General features: G+C 37.1%; 1 protein-coding gene across 4 annotated transcripts in view; it reads left to right on the top strand.

Moving 5' to 3' along the window:
• The window catches only part of LOC140342803 (nuclear protein AMMECR1-like), a 108813-nt gene that overhangs the window by 22963 nt on the left and 69514 nt on the right, over positions 1 to 16336 (top strand). For 3 of the 4 annotated variants that reach the window (XR_011923160.1, XM_072429150.1, XM_072429152.1), the window contains exons 4-5: positions 2124 to 2214; positions 11918 to 12014. Coding sequence is in view for 3 of the 4 variants with exons in the window: in XM_072429150.1 (XP_072285251.1) it covers positions 2124 to 2214; positions 11918 to 12014 (188 nt within the window). In the remaining variant the exon portion in view is untranslated. Of the gene's footprint in view, positions 1 to 2123; positions 2215 to 11917; positions 12015 to 13662; positions 14297 to 16336 lie in introns of those variants that run through there. The other variant, XM_072429151.1, reaches the window with a different exon arrangement.

Genomic DNA, 16336 nt, shown 5'->3' with positions numbered 1-16336 from the left:
GAAGAGAAGCAGACAGTAGTTTCATAGGTATAGATTTGTGACAGGTAGGTATATATTTAGGGGCCCCACCCCAACGCTCCTTGCTATGTTAGTGGGAGTTGGTGACTCCTAGTTGCACTTTCCTCTGAAACAGCAACCCCAAAGTTCAATTTTCATAACGTTTTAAATTTGTGACCCCCATATCTTGAAATTCTTTACAGCTGGGGGGGCTGAAATTGTAATAACTAGTATCCATGAGGGTCCCCTGTACATTAAGGGTCCAGTACATTAGGGTCCTGTACATTGAGAGTCTAGTATCCATGAGGGTCCCTGAAAATTACAGATCATTGTGACATACAGTTTAGGAGATATGGAGGTTTGAGCACACAGATCCGTGCATCCGAGGATGAAAGCTGCCGAGGAGAGCTGGGCGGGATATTCAAAGCAGCCGGGCGAAGCAACTGGCTAAAAACCTCTGGGGAGAAGTGTGTGTGTATATATGTGTGTGTGTGTGTATGTATATATATATATATATATATATATATATATTATATATATATATTTTATTTATTTTTTTTTCTATTCGGTGCTTCATTGTAGAAAGGATCAGGGCCCAGTCATTTCTACAGGCAGCGAAAGTGCATGTAGAGAACACTTGCTGCGTATAAATTGGAACTATGCAGATTAAAAAGTACAAATAGTCTGAGATTAATAAATAAGGGTTTATTGGAAAATACTGTTTTGGTAGGTCTTGTTTTCCCCTTTTCTTTTCTCCCACTGTATGAATAGATATGGGCAGCAAGTATACTGCTACATTTATTAATGCTAGTAATGCTAGGTTCATCCTGGAGGGTCCCTCCAGAAACGCACCCTCTGCCAGCTGGTTCCTGCTCCTTCCCTAGCAAACCTCCACTTACATGATCTGCCGGCGTCCTTCGCGACTTCTTCCTTCCTCCCCCCCGGCGTTCTTTGCACCCGATGAGTCACTGGGAGTTCCCGCTAACGTGCGTGCGGAAGTTCAATTTGGGGCGGGAAATTTAAATCTATTTGTATTGCATTCAATATATAGGAAAAAGTAAGTTTAAAAGTAAGTTATATCAACTAATCATGCATAAATTTATCAGATGATTGATACATGATTAGTAACTAATCGTATAATAATGATTAGTTCCTAATCCTATATTAATCATCTGATCAATTATTACTACACAGTATTTATGTAGCGCCATCATATTACGCATCGCTGTACAAAGTCGATAGTCATGTCACTAACTGTTCCTCAAAGGGGTTCACAATCTAATGTACCTACCATTAATGTAGTCTGTCAATTTTTTGGGGGAAGCCAAATAATTTAACCTAAAAAAATAAAGAAGTGAACCTTACTTGTAGAAGTGAAACTTGCCAGTAGCTGCAGCATTACCCACCCTCTGCTTATACTTGAGTCAATAAATTTTTCCTGTGTTCCAAAAAAATAGGTGTAAAAATAGGTATCTCGAGTATGTACGGTATATCATGTAAAGGGCTGATCATTCACTTGAGGATAATCTGATCATTACATGAATGTCAGCTGTCATTTATCCCAAAGGATTACATTATTCACCCAGAGTTGCTTTTTTTGTGTGTTTTTTACATGTCAATGTGTTAGATTTATTGTTAATCATGATCATGCATTCTTTATTTCCTATATTCCAATGCAAGCTTTTGTTTTAGTGTGACACCTTCCCTTAGGGCTGTCCACATTCTATGATTGTTAGTCTGTAAAAATTACTGCCCTTTCCTTTTGTCCACTCAGTGGATATCTACCTTGCCAATAGGCTTCATTTGATTTCAGATGCCCTTATCTGTTTCTTGGTTGTTAATAAAGGTACAATTTTTATGCATAGTCATTTTTATTTCCACCATAGCGAACTCCTACGCAATATCACTTCTACAGTTCAACTGCTCTCACTGCAGACAGTGCAGCTTTGCTGTTTTTTTACCTCAAATTTATATATTAAACTTTTTTTTTTTTTATCAGCAATACCTTCTAAAGGACAAGCAAAGGAAATAAAGGGCCAAAATTGTTTGACCTTCCACGCAGCTCTAGAATAATTGTTATATTATCTCCACTGCAATGTACTAACCAAACTACTGGTTTCTTTTAGGTGGGAGTACATGGCATTAGAATAGAATTCATCAATGAAAAAGGATCCAAAAGAACCGCCACATACTTACCGGAGGTTGCAAAGGAGCAAGGTCATTGATGTACTTTATTTCATAACATTTGGTTAAAGACTTTTAAAAATAATAATAAATTAACATACAAACCAGAAACACAATGTGACCTTGCAGTGATGTCAGATGGTGGATCAGATTATAATTGAAAGGCTTCTATCTTAAAGTTGAATTATTTTATGAATGTTATCTGTTTTAAAATGTAGAAACATTAGGAGGAGGAAGGAATACATTTTGACTTTTGACTTGACTTTTGAGGCCGAACTAAATCCAGATAAAATATAGCTTAAAAGACTTTTTCAATATCCAACAAATAACAATCATCTTTAGGAATAAAAAGATATCATACAAGCAATATCTCCTGTGTAAACACCAAATTGATTGGTTATAAGCTGTCGACGTGTTTCGCAGACTGAGATCTGCTTCTTCAGTACTGTTTCGGGAGATCTACCATATTGATACATGATCCAAAAATTAATTTGTACATAGGAGCGTGTATGCAAAACAATATATACAGGATATATATACATATTAAACGTACAAAATCAGTAAATGATGGGATTATTGATAAGAAAACGCTTGAGTATTTGAATAATCTAAACCCTAAACTACCAACATTTTTACACCTTGCCGAAAGTACATAAAACCCTAACTGATCCACCAGGGCGCCCCATCGTCTCGGACATGGGAAGTATTTTGTCCGAGGCGAGCCAATTAGTTGACAACTACTTGCGACCCTTTGTTTATGGCTTACCTTCTTACTTAAGCGATACTCCTGATTTATTGAAAACCCTAAATGGTATAACTGTACCGAATGACTCCTTACTGGTGGGGTTAGATATAGAAGCTCATTATTCATGTATCCCCCACAGTAAGGGACTGCAAACTAAAGACATTCCTGAGTGAAACCAACCAATATCTGGTAGAGCAAAACAACCCCATAATTTCCTTGTTGGAATATATAATCAGGAACGTTTTTGCCTTTGCTGAGAAAACCTACCTCCAGATACAGGGAGTGGCTATGGGGACATCTTGTGCCCCAACTTATGCCAACCTGTATCTGGGGGGGTGGGAGAGAGCTGTTCTCAGATGAGGCCTTATCGATATACCTCTGCCACATACTCCTTTGGTGGAGGTATATCGATGACGTCCTCATTATTTGGCAAGGTACAGAATCTCTATTATTTAAATTTTTTGAAAATTTGAAAGTCAATTCTTAGTCTAAACTTTACTATACAATATAATCCATCCTTAATCCCATTTCTGGATATAGAGATAAGCATTAATAAAAATTTAACCATCTCCTCAAAGCTTTATCGCAAGTCAACCGCTGGAAACACCATTTTAGCACATCCTGAAGCGTTAAAACAAAGTATACCATACTCACAGTACTTAAGATTGAAACAAAATTGTTCAGAGAATGATGACTTTGAAATAGCTGCAAAGGACTTACAACAGAGATTATTGAAGAGGGGTTATACGAAAACAACGGTCAAAAATGCCTACCAAAGAGCCAAAAAATTAAATTGTTTGACTCTTATTCTCAACTGATACCAAAAAAAGGATGAAGTTAGAATCATCAGTAGGTATTCGTCTCAACATAAGACTCTGAAAAACATCTGTAACAAGTTCTGGCCAATTTTAATGTCAGACCAATGTATTAGTAAACATCTGGGAAAACTACCCTCAATTTACCTACAGAAAACTGCCATCCTTAAAGGACAAGCTTGTTCCTAGCCATTATCAAAAACGAGTAAATTCACAACGAGAAATTAAATTCATCCATGTGGCTCTTATAACCGGTGCAAATTTCTGGTAGATAGCTCAGTGAATGAGTTCCCATTTCCTGGTAAATTTACCCCAAGATTAACTCAAAATGTTATTTGCAAAACATGAAGAGTCCTCTATCTGTACCTGTGGATGTTTTTATATTGGGAAGACTAGACAGGAGCTCAGAAAGAAGATATACTAATATGTATATAATTACTAATAGTAAAATAACGACCCCGCCTAGCCTCCACTTGGCTAACCATCACAACTTTATTGAAGAAGCATTTAAGTTTATAGTACTCGAAAATGTCCCAGAGGATCCTCATAGAGGTCACTGGGACAAAATGTTACTGCAAAGAGAGACTAAGTGGATCTTCAACCTTAAAGCAACCATGTATCCAGGTCTTAACGAAGCAATGAGCTTTAAATCCTTTTTATACGTGACTTAATATTAATATTATTGCCTATAACAACTGAAATGCCCTAATGGAATCTCAGATTTTGAATGTCAACGACCGTGTCACAAATATCCCCTTGATCCATCCTCTGTCTGTACCTGTCCTATATTTGTTTTTTTTTGTTTTTTGTTTTTTTGTCCTGGTGTCCAATTGTTTTTTGTTTTCGGTTTCCTGTGTACTTTTGTCTTCTCTGTTGGAAATCTAAGTTAGTTCAATAACAAGTATATAAAAAAAAAAAATCCTTCAGTGATGGACGCCCTGCAGCTCATCGGGTGACGTGTCTGTGGGCGGCCGCACCTGCAGACACGTCTATATGACGCAGGATGAGCTCCCAATAAATGTAGGCAATTTTGTCAGTTTATATTTATTATGTATATATAGCCTGTGTATATTGTTTTGCATACACGCTCCTATATACAAATTAATTTTTGGATCATTGACATTGTAGATCTCCTGAAACCGTCCTGAAGAAGCGGATCTTATTAGTCCGCAAAGCTCATCGACAGCTTGTAACCCATCAATTTGGTGTTTACACAGGAGATATTGCTTGTATGGTGTATTTTTATTCCTAAAGATGGTTTACATGTTGGATATTGAAATAAAGGTTTTTAAGCTATATTTTATCTGGATTTAGTTTGGCCTCAAAAGTCCCAAAATTTATTCCTTCCTCCTAATGTTTCTATTAGCAATTTGAGTTGCTAATAGAAACCTATTGGCAATTTGAGTAGAGGATTCTTACATTGTTAATGTTTAAAAATGTAGTAATTAATTCTTCCACTGTAGGGCTAAGTAAGCAGCAATGTAGGCCATTTAAACTTTAAATCCCACCCAAGAGCACAAGTAGCATATCTGTCAAGCAGAGAATGCACCTCTGTGCTTCTCTCATAGTTTCTTAGGCTTGCCCAGCCTTTTTCATTTGAGGGCCAGACTTTAATTTTTCCAAAAACCCAAATAGCAGAAACACACAGGGTAATACATGCAACATCTAAGCACAGGGTTTCTAAAAATTATAGAAAACAGATGCATAATGCCTGGAATTTGTGGCACTCGTTGGGAAAGGTGGAGCCCTATCATGGAGAGACCATAGGCTTTTACAATGGTCTGTTTGAGCCACCAAGAGATGGCCACCATCTTGATCTGTAATTAGACTGAGGGTGTGAATACCCTGGTTTAGGTCTCTTGGTGGCTCAAAACAAAAAGTCCACGAATCCTTGCAGGGACCACCTGGAATACCAAAAATTGCAGTAGGTAAGATACTGTATACTCTCAGCTCCAACCACATCCTAGAAATTGAGAGAGGTTTCCATCTGGTGAACTGAATTTGGGCAGAGAATTTGGGGAATGGCTTAGTTTAGTAAAAAGATGGAGACTGCCTTGGTTAGTATGAAACCGGTTAGCTTTAACACCAGCTTGTGCCTATGAAAATCCTCCTCACGGGAAAGGGCCACAAGTTCAGACACCTGGCAGAGAGGGTAAGACAAAAAGGAATGCTATATAAAGTGCAATTAGAAGTTATTGTTTTTAAAAGGTTTAAGTGGTCCTGAGAAAACTTAGTTAAGATTTTTACAAGATCACGCAGTAAATATTAGGAGAAAGCTACATGGGCAAACTCTCAAGGAGTGACCAGCCAGTGGTCTGTGAAACAAATTAGATCTAAACTTTGTATGGTGGCTGGACTAAGTTTTGATATCCTCCTGTAGGTGACAAACATTAAGTTTGCAAGGGAAAAAATCCTAGCATGGCAGAAAACAAACTTCAATAGGAGTTTAGAAATTGTGTTTTATGCAGTCAAACTGTAATACTAAATTGTCCTTGTTTATCTTTAACACATTTCTTGTGCACTTAAGGGCTCTTTGATATTCACAGACCTTAACCAGGATCCTGAGTTAGATCTAGGCCTAGATTGCTATATATAGTATTTTCTGTTTCGCCTTCAAGGGTCCAATAATGTAAAACATCAAGACCAGCTTTTTGTAACGTAGTAATTTATGATTAGGATTTCCATACTTGGTTTACCTTAGACTTTATAGAAAAAAAATCATTATGTAGTCTGTAATAGCATTGCCACTTATGGAATAATATTAATCAAATTACAAAGTTTCCATTACACAGATTATCTTAACCTTCCTATATACTTAGTGCAATTTACGACCCGTTTTCATGTTTTAAATGAATATAAGTACCACATAAATGTGTTTATTGCGTCAAGGTTTTTTTTACTTTGTCAGGGTCCTCCTATGTAAACGAAATAAAACAAAAATTTCACTAAATTATAAAATGCTGTGGTGCAAATTATGACCTTTGTGTTGTTAATGGTCAGTTTCGACCCGGTTATTATATAAGATTATATAACAATAATTAGTGCCAAAACTGAAATCCTACACCTACTAAAATCCGACTTGTCGGCTCTATCACAGAACATCACACTAACAGCCAGACCTCCTCTCTCTCCTCTATTCAGGGCTTATCTCTCGGGCTTCTTATCTGTAGGTAAACAGGCATTCCAGACATAGAAGGAACTATTCAGTTAGTCTTGTTACTTGCAAAGCAAGAGAGTATGCAGACCAGCATAGCGATATGGATGAACAGGTTTCTGAGACGGAAGACGAAGTAGAGTATCAGCCAAAATTTACAGACACGTCTGATGATAATGCCACCACTGTTGAAGCTGCTTCCATTCCTGCTGAAACATTCAAATCCAAAAGTGGTAACATTTGTTGTAGTTCAGTACCTCCTGATGTACATGGCAGACGAGCTGCTGAAAATGTCATCAAAATGATGACACAAGGGATCACAAGGTTTTACGGAGTTAAACCAAGTGACATCAAGACATGTTTTGAATTGTTCATGCCATTGTCGCTAAAAAATGTCATAATTTCCATGACAAACCTTGAAGGAAAAAAAGTCCATGGGGACATGTGGAATGACATTGATGAGGAATGCCCAGATGCTTATATTAGTGGTGGTCTTGCTGGAGTGTGTACAGATCCTGTATTGAGGCCACTCCTAGTCTCTGGGACGCGTCATTAGGCTGAACAATTTTCTAATCAATGTCACTTCCGACCTTATAAATGATATCAAAAGTCCTCGGACTTGAAAACAGATACTAGAGCAAAAGCTGACGAGCTTGCTCCCATCAGGGATGTCTGGGAGGAATGGGTGCTGCTCCTTCCACTGATGTTTCACCCTAGGCCTCAGGTGACCGTAGATGAACGTTTTGTCCCTTTCCATGGAAAATGCCCCTTCCGGCAATACATGCCCAGTAAGCCAGGCAAATATGGAATAAAATACAGGACAGCCTGTGATGCAAAAACAAGGTGCGTGGAATTTACAGATTTATACAGTCAAACCTGCAAGTGGCATCCTAGAGAAAAACCAAGGAAAACTAGTAGTCCTCGATATGACTACTGGACAGTGGGGTCACCATATCCAATGTGACCATTTTTTTTTTTATTTTTTATTTTTTACAGCTATGACCTTGGACAAGAACTTCTCAGGAGGAAATATACCATAGTAGGCACAATGAGAAAAAATAAACCTGATCTGCCAACCAAAATTTTTAAGTGAAGGGCAGGGCCCCACTTTCTTTAAAATTTGCAATTACAGACACCAAAAAGAAACCAGAAATGTTTATTGTCCAAAAAGAAATCGGAGTGTGATGCATATGCCCACTTTTCACAAAGATGCAGCTGTATCATCAAGAACTGACGAAAAGCACATATTTATCCTGGATTACAATAAAAAACAAAGGAGTGGACAACCTGGACAAGCCGACTGCCACCTACACTTCTCAGCGAATGACCGGGAGATGGCTAATGGTTGTGTTTTATAACATCTTAGATGTGTCTGCGTACAATGCGTTTGTGTTGTGGACCCACATCTACCTGGGGTGGAACTCAACCAAAAATAACTAGTGGAGAATGTTTCTTGAGGAGCTAGGAAATTCCCTTGTCAAGGTGCACATTGAGTAGAGGAAACCGGTTCCCAGAGACCCAGTCGCTGCAGGCTTTGTCAGACAGCTGCGGAGCTCGACAAGCACTTCGTCCACGTCATCAACAATACAAAGAGCATCAGTGCCAGCATCCTCGGCATCAATCCAGCACAACGCAATTGAATCCACCTGATTCTAAAAGAAAGAGGTGTCTGGTCTGCCCTAGCAATAAGGACAGAAAGACAAACACATTATGCTTTCACTGCAAAACATATTTATGCAAAGAACACACTAAAAGTTTACTTTTTGCCACACATGCATCTAAACACACCGACATGCATGTTCTTGCACAAAGTATTTCTATTTGTTTGATTTACTTGATTGGTTTTTGTTTGTTTAACCTTGCAAATCTACATTTTGTATTACTTGTTCTGCTTTTGTATTTTTGAAAGAAAAAAAACTTTCTTTTGCCTTTTGTTGAAGTAAATATATTTAAAATTGTAAAAATAATATTTAAAAAGTAAAAATTGACTTCTAACACCATGGATGTTACTATAGTTAATAATAACATAAAATGAAATAAAAAAAAAAAATATTTAAGAGATGTGTTTTTTTTTACCCCTCAGTAATAGTCTGGTAACATAACAACCTTTTATTTACTTATATGATTCTCTTGAGGTTCATTTTACCATTTTTTTTTTTTTTTTTTTTAATAAAAACGAGAGGTATGCTATCAAAGAAAGGCCAAGGGGGGTCACACCAAAAATAATCAAACCAATCTTTTCATAGATAAGGAAGCCTAACAAGGTAACCAAGAGGTAAGAAACAAATTGGATAAAAAATAATTGTTTTGAAGGTATTTTATGGCTGATTTAAGACATGGGTCAAAACCAACCAGTTAACATCATGAATAGTAACAGTAAGCTAAGTATATTGGAAGGTTAATGTAGCCTTTCTAGCTGACAATTTTGTACTGTAACATTTGTATTACTTTACTAAAAAAATCTTGTCATGCTGTTAATGTAAACTTTAGAGCTTTCCACATTTTTAGCAGATGTATGTATGTTAAGACTGCAAAAATTAAAGTTGCTGTTCTTGTGATTTTAAAAGGATGGTATGCAAAATCTACATGCAGTGTCTACAATCTCTACTGATCATTTTCCTTTATCATTGTTCCATTCTACTGCAAACCTTTTTTTTATGTTGCCAATACTACCAGTTAACTCCATAAATATTTAAACAGACAACTTTTTTTCTAATTTTGTTTCTCTACATTACCACAATTAATTTTAAATGAAACCACTCAGATGCAGTTGAACTGCAGACTTTCAGCTTTAATTCAGTGGGTTGAACAAAAAGACTGCATAAGAAATGTGAGGAACTAAAGCCTTTTTTTAACACAATCAGTTCATTTCAGGGGCTCAAAAGTATTTAGACAAATTAAAAGGTTTAAAAAAAAAATGTTCATTTCTAATACTTGGTTGAAAACCCTTTGTTGGCAATGACAGCCTGTTGTCTTGAACACATGGACATCACCAGATGCTGGGTTTCCTCCTTTTTAATGCTCTGCCAGGCCTTTACTGCAGCGGCTTTCAGTTGCTGGCTGTTTGTGGGCATGCTCAATTGGGTTCAGATCAGGTGACTGACTTGGCCATTCAAGAATATTCCACTTTTTTGCTTTAATAAACTCCTGGGTTGCTTTGGCTGTATGTTTTGGGTCATTGTATATCTGTATTATGAAACACCTCCCAATCAATGTGACTGCATTTAGCTGGATTTGAGCAGACAGTATGTCTCTGAACACCTCAGAATTCATTCGGCCTCTTCTGTCCTGTGTCACATCATGGATAAACACTAGTTTCCCAGTGCCACTGGCAGCCATGCATGCCCAGGCCATCACACTGCCTCCGTCATGTTTTACCGGTGATGTGGTATGCTTTGGATCATGAACTGTTCCACTCCTTCTCCATACTTTTTTCCTGCCATCATTCTGGTAAAGGTTGATCTTGGTTTCATCTGTCCAAAGAATGTTTTTTCAGAACCTTGCTGGCTTTTTTAGATGTTTTTGAGCAAAGTTCAATCTAGCCTTTCTATTCTTGAGGCTTATGAATGGCTTGCACCTTGCAGTGCACCCCCTGTATTTATGTTCATGCAGTCTTCTCTTTATGATAGACTTAGATATCTATACACCTACTTCTGGAGAGTGTTTTTTTTACTTGGTTGGCTGTTGTCCACCACTGTTGTCTTCCGTGGACGTCCAGGTCTTTTGGCATTGCTGAGTTCACCAGTGCTTTGTTTGTTTCTCATGTTGTACCAACCTGTAGATTTTGCCACTCCTAATATTTTAGCAATTTCTCGGAATGTTTTTTTCTGTTATTGCAGCTTGAGGATGGCTTGTTTCACCTGCATGGAGAGCTTCTTTGACCGCATATTGTCTTTTGACAGCAAAATCTTCTACATATAAGCTCCCCCAAATCAACTCCAGACCTTTTATTTGCATAACAAAGCTATTGCCTACAGTAGCCCATGAAATGGCATTTGAGGCAATTGTCCAATTACTTTTAGGTGATTGTGTAAAAAAAAAAAAAAAAAAAAAAAAAAAAAAAACACAGGCTTTATAGTTTCCCACATTTTTATGCAATCTTTTTGTTCAACCCACTGAATTCAACCGCATCTGAGTTGTTTCATTTAAAATTAATTGTGGTAATGTACAGAACCAAAACTGTCTGTCCAAATATTTATGGACCTAACTGTATGTCATGACCCTTATATTAATCATCCATATGTAGCCATGGTTGGCTGCAGTGCCCCACGTTATGCAAGAAAGTTGTATTGCTGAAGTTAGAGGTATCCAACTCCAGTCTTCAGGGGCTGAGTACCACACACTTTTTAGCATTCCTCTAAATGATAACATGTCCCTTCTGCGATAAGCAACCTGCCTGCTTGCAATTTTATTTTATTTTTTATTCCACTTTAAAGATCTGCCTGGTATATAAGTATTTAGAAAAGCAGTTTGAACCCCTGTTAAATAGACCTAGATATTGTTAATCAGGTAGTGGCATAGGGTCTCCTCTTCCATAATATATGCTATAAACTGTGAATTATGTGTTTGAATTAAAAATTGTCCATAGCACAAGAATAGTGTGAAATTGCCTTCTGAGACCAATTGTAAATCTTTCCCATTTTCATAAAACAGTGCTAGGATGGTTTGCTGATGACGGTTATTGCACTCATCAAAGTGTATATGCAGCCAAAACATTTTTTTTTCCTTTTCACTGAGGTTTGTTTAAAATTGGTCTCCATTAGAAAGAGTTACACCAATTTCAACAGCACCACAAACGGTAGAGAAGGGTGAAATGTCAGATAGATTGCAGACTTTCCTTCCCTTGATGTCTTGTAAAATTGTCCTCTGCAGTGAAGAACGCTTAAATATCTCTAATTGCATAGCAGTAAAACTTTCAGTCCTAACCCTTCTCCACCCCAAAACTAGCAAAGTTTAAGTAAAATAGAATCTCTAAAGAATGTTCAGACCTGCAAACGCCGTCTTTTGCATTTTGTGTTGCAGGTTGGGACCACATAGACACTATTGATTCCTTATTGAGGAAAGGTGGATACAAAGCTGCAATCAGTAATGACTTCAGGAAAACTATTAAACTGACCAGGTATGACAAACTTAGACAAAATTAGGTTTTTTGGTTTTCTTGTGCAGTAAACTTGAAATCCCGAGGCTTTAAGACTTATTTCTCTTCTGTGAACTAGAACACTTCCCTTTATAGCTACATACGCAACCTAGATAAATGTTGTGAATACTGATGTACATAGATGCTAGATTTTTGCCCAAGACCAGCATGGCTGGATGGAGAAAGTACAAATGCAGAGCGCAGTCTTAAGAAAACAAAGCCTGGTCTGTGTTCCACTTGAAAAATAATCTTCTTTGTTCTGGTCCTGGGGATCAATCCAACTTTGGGAAAAGAAGTAGATGTTAATTATTGCAGTGGAACAAAAGCCAGACCAGATCTGCTTACCTTTCCTTACCATCCAGAAATAAGGTGTTTGGGCTGTAAATGGTTTAGAGACTGGACTTTTAAAAAGTTTGCTCCTCGTTGTGTACATTTGTTTCTTTTCGTTTAAGTACAACTACAGGCTCCTGCATGACAGCACTTAAGCCTCCAAAAGTGCTGGAAACTTCCTGTAGCTTTCCCTGTGGAGTCATTTGCTTTTTAGCACTGCCCGTTGTAATTTGTCAGGAGCTGCCATGTCTTTCCTTCAGGAAAACATATTCTCTATAAACTGTAAATCACAAGGCTGCATATATTCTTGCCATGTGTGTTTCAGAGGTATTTTGGCAACACATTTTATTACTGCACAAAAGATTACTATGCAGGCACACAATCATGTCATATCTACCAGACTTATGTATGCATACTGTAATGGGCCACAAAGAATGTATTTATGTATTGCATATGCTGAAAATTTGTAAACAGTATTGATCCATTAGACATATACATATATAATGTAGTGGTTCACAGAGGGAATTAGAGCTTTATGCAGAAGTTGGCGACCGGCCTGTACACTTTGTGCATATCCTTTATAAGCCTATGTTCTCCAGCTTTGGTTTCACTGGGGCTTCCCTTGTCCTGCCCTGACCTGACCTACAATCATCAACTTCATTAGTTGCCAAGCTGTTTCTGTGCACTGGGGATTTTATAGGCAAATCAGCTTACTGATCTGAATCAAGTTTTCTTTTAAAATGTCTTCCTTGTACAAGTTTGTAAACTTTCGTTCTTTAACCACATTTTTAAAATTTCCCATCTGAGTATTTCAGAGCCTACAGTATTGGCTTAAGTGGTGGAAGAGAACATGAGCATCCCGAAAAAATATATGGATAGGCCAATTGTCTTCTGCCCATAAATTGACCTTGGACTGTATTAGACATGACTATTGCAGGGACTTTAGATTGTAAACTCCTCTGAAGACAGTGACATAACCATGGGCTTTTTAAAGAGCTGTGTAAAATGTTGACATTAAACACCCACTAATTAGTGCTACCAGGTATGTGTATGTATATATTTGTTTAGAAATTAAACAAATATTTACTACAGGTTTGTTTGTTTTTTTTTAGTTCATGTGTTTTTAAACTACTGAAAATGGCTGAACACCTTTGTATATTGCTTTATTTGCTTTAAAAGTATGCCACTTTAGTTGAATGTGGGAAGGGGGTTAAGCCGTCTAAGCAAAGACACACCAGGGCACAGAAGTGCTGTCTGCTGTAGCATTGTTTTATTACATGCATGTCTGTCTTTTCCACAGATACCGTAGTGAGAAGATGACAATGAGCTATGCCGAATATCTATCCCACTGTCAGCACCATTTTCAGAATGGCATCGAGCACCCTCTCTCACCATACAACCATTATTCCTGACACTGAGCTGCATGACCAGTCACTAGACCTCTCAGCAGAACTCTTCCCAGGAGACACAGCTCCCTCTTGGTCTAGCTATCTCTATTACTGTACCATTTTATGATGATTGTTTCCGTTGTTCTGTTAGTTTTTGCCTTCCTTGGCAGTGCTAATCAGGGCAACGGGTGGGAAGACATATTAAGTACCTATAATTAATTTTGTCAACTTTTTTACAAGAAATTTTTGAGCTACAGAGTTTTGTTTTTTGTTTGGCAGCATATATATTTTTTTTCATTTACTGTTCTTACACATTTTTTACAGGAGTTTTTGCGCCAACCTTTCTCTACTGATCAGGGTTTCTCAATGATTGTGGATAGAAGGAAGCTTTTATTAAGTAATGAGGTATCTGTGATGGATATTTGGGTTCAATGTGTGTGCGTTTAGTGAGTTAGTACTAGATACATGTTTATTTTATTTGTGTTTAGTAAAGCCCTCTGAGGTAGCCCCACAAGTTTTGGATTTTCTTGAGAAGTGTTGGAAGGGATTCAAATTCCTGGCATTTACACATATTTTAAAAACCTTTTTTTTTTTTTTTTTTTTTTTTTTTTTTATATATATATATATATATACAGCAGAAACTAGATGCGGATAATGTGAGTTCCATCTGTTTTAGTTATACAATGTTTTAAACCCTACCTCAGAACTGCCTTGCAGTGTTAGATAACATGCCTTCATATGGATTACAGAAATCCAACATGTCTGGTTTCTTGAACAGTCTGCTACAATGCTGGTTCCATGACTTAATATGTTCCATGTCTGCTCTTTCTCCTGATCCATGTAAATGCCAAGGAGTCTTCATGTAACATGAATGGTAAATACTAAGAAAAATGTGTGTATTTGTACTCAAAGGATACATGTAGGAACACTGATTATAGCTTTCATCAAAATACATTTTCAGTTGCAAAATATTTAAACCGTGGTTTTACAGTTTTATGAAGAGAGAGAAACACATTTTGCCTTTTGATGTAAAACAAAAAGATTTCCCCCATTTGGTTCCATCTAGCTGCTCTAACTGAGCAGTAGAAAACTCTAGAGTTATGGCAGGGGTGCACAAATGGATGCCATCAGTCCAGAACTGGTGCTAACAGCTTTTGGGGCTTGTATATACCTTTTGTGTTTTAAGTCTTTTTACACTGGTCTAGCTTTCATTGCTTGGCGGAGACCTCCACGCAAATATTGCACTACTCATAACTAGTCTGCATTAGTATTGGACCATTGGCTCATTACTAGTTTCTTCAGATTTTTGGAAACACTATTGTTTAGGTTTGAATGGTTTTTGGTTACCCTCTTTTGACAATCGTACACATTAAGCCATATAACATCTGTAGTATTTTGGGCTGGCTGGCTTTGGTTTTCTGTCAATTTTTTTTTTTACTCTAGTCAATTCATACAGAAAAGCAAAAATCTTTAATAACACATAATATCCATTAAACCAAAATGGCATAGAATTATTTTTTTTTGTTTTAAATATTAAATTTTTATGTATTGTTTAAGCTGTATTTTGGTGTGATGTTTTTTTTTTTTTTTTTTTTTTCAGTTTTGTAGCTGTGGTCCCATGAGTGCTGCAATACTGCTTGAGTTTTAGAAGTATGGGGATTTCTAGATTTTCAGCACTGTTTTAAGTAAAGCAGTGGAACAAAATGAGTCCTCAGGACTGATAAATGCGGGTGCTTGTCTGGGGTCAAAAAGTAGATTTGCTGATTTATTAATAAGCAGGGAGTTTATATCTGTAGCTATAGGATATGGACTTGTTCATAACACCATGTTTTGTTTTGTTTTTGAATTATTATTAAAAATGCATTTCTACCTATTTATCCAAAGTGCCATTCCTTCTAGCTTTAAAGATCATTTAGACACAACGATGAACATGGTGTCATCAGATATGGTACTAGCATTTGAGCTATACCTAAACAAACAAATCCTTGTGCTCTTGTGTGGCTGTGTAATGGTTTAATAGTACACCTTGGGATTCCTGCTAGTGCTGGAAGAGAGAATCTCTGCTTAGGCTAGCCTCTGATAAAAAAGAGCAGATGTCATTGATGGGGGGAAAGGGCTGTCATAAACATTAAAAAATTGGCCACTGCTGCTAGCCCCATGTTGTTTTTTTTTTTTTTGATGCCTTAAATTGCTGCCAGAACAAATTGCAATGAAAATCTTTTTGGTATCTGAGCAGCTTTCAAAGTTTGTCAGACCAATATATTGTAGGCTCTACACTGCAAGGGAGATGCTATGGGTTTTTTTTTTCTTTTTTTTCTCTATTCCTCTTCACTTGATTGAGTATTTTACCCTGCATAATGTGGCATTTTCTTAGGGAGTTATTGTGCTGCCTTTTGTTATTGTGCACCCCCTTTTGGATCTTATTTTTCTTCAAGCTAATAAAGTGAGCACAAGTAAAATCATAATTTTTGCTGCAAAATTTTTTTTTTCAAATGTTTATAAAGGTGCTAATCATCCTTGCACAAGGTACTGTGACTGGTCATGCCAACTCTAGTTCATATATATATATATATATATATATATATA

Source organism: Pyxicephalus adspersus, chromosome W, assembly GCF_032062135.1.
Source record: "Pyxicephalus adspersus chromosome W, UCB_Pads_2.0, whole genome shotgun sequence".
In the NCBI taxonomy this organism is placed as follows: domain Eukaryota; kingdom Metazoa; phylum Chordata; class Amphibia; order Anura; family Pyxicephalidae; genus Pyxicephalus; species Pyxicephalus adspersus.
Note: the sequence above shows the minus strand (reverse complement) of the source record. Positions and strands in the feature narration are given on the sequence as shown.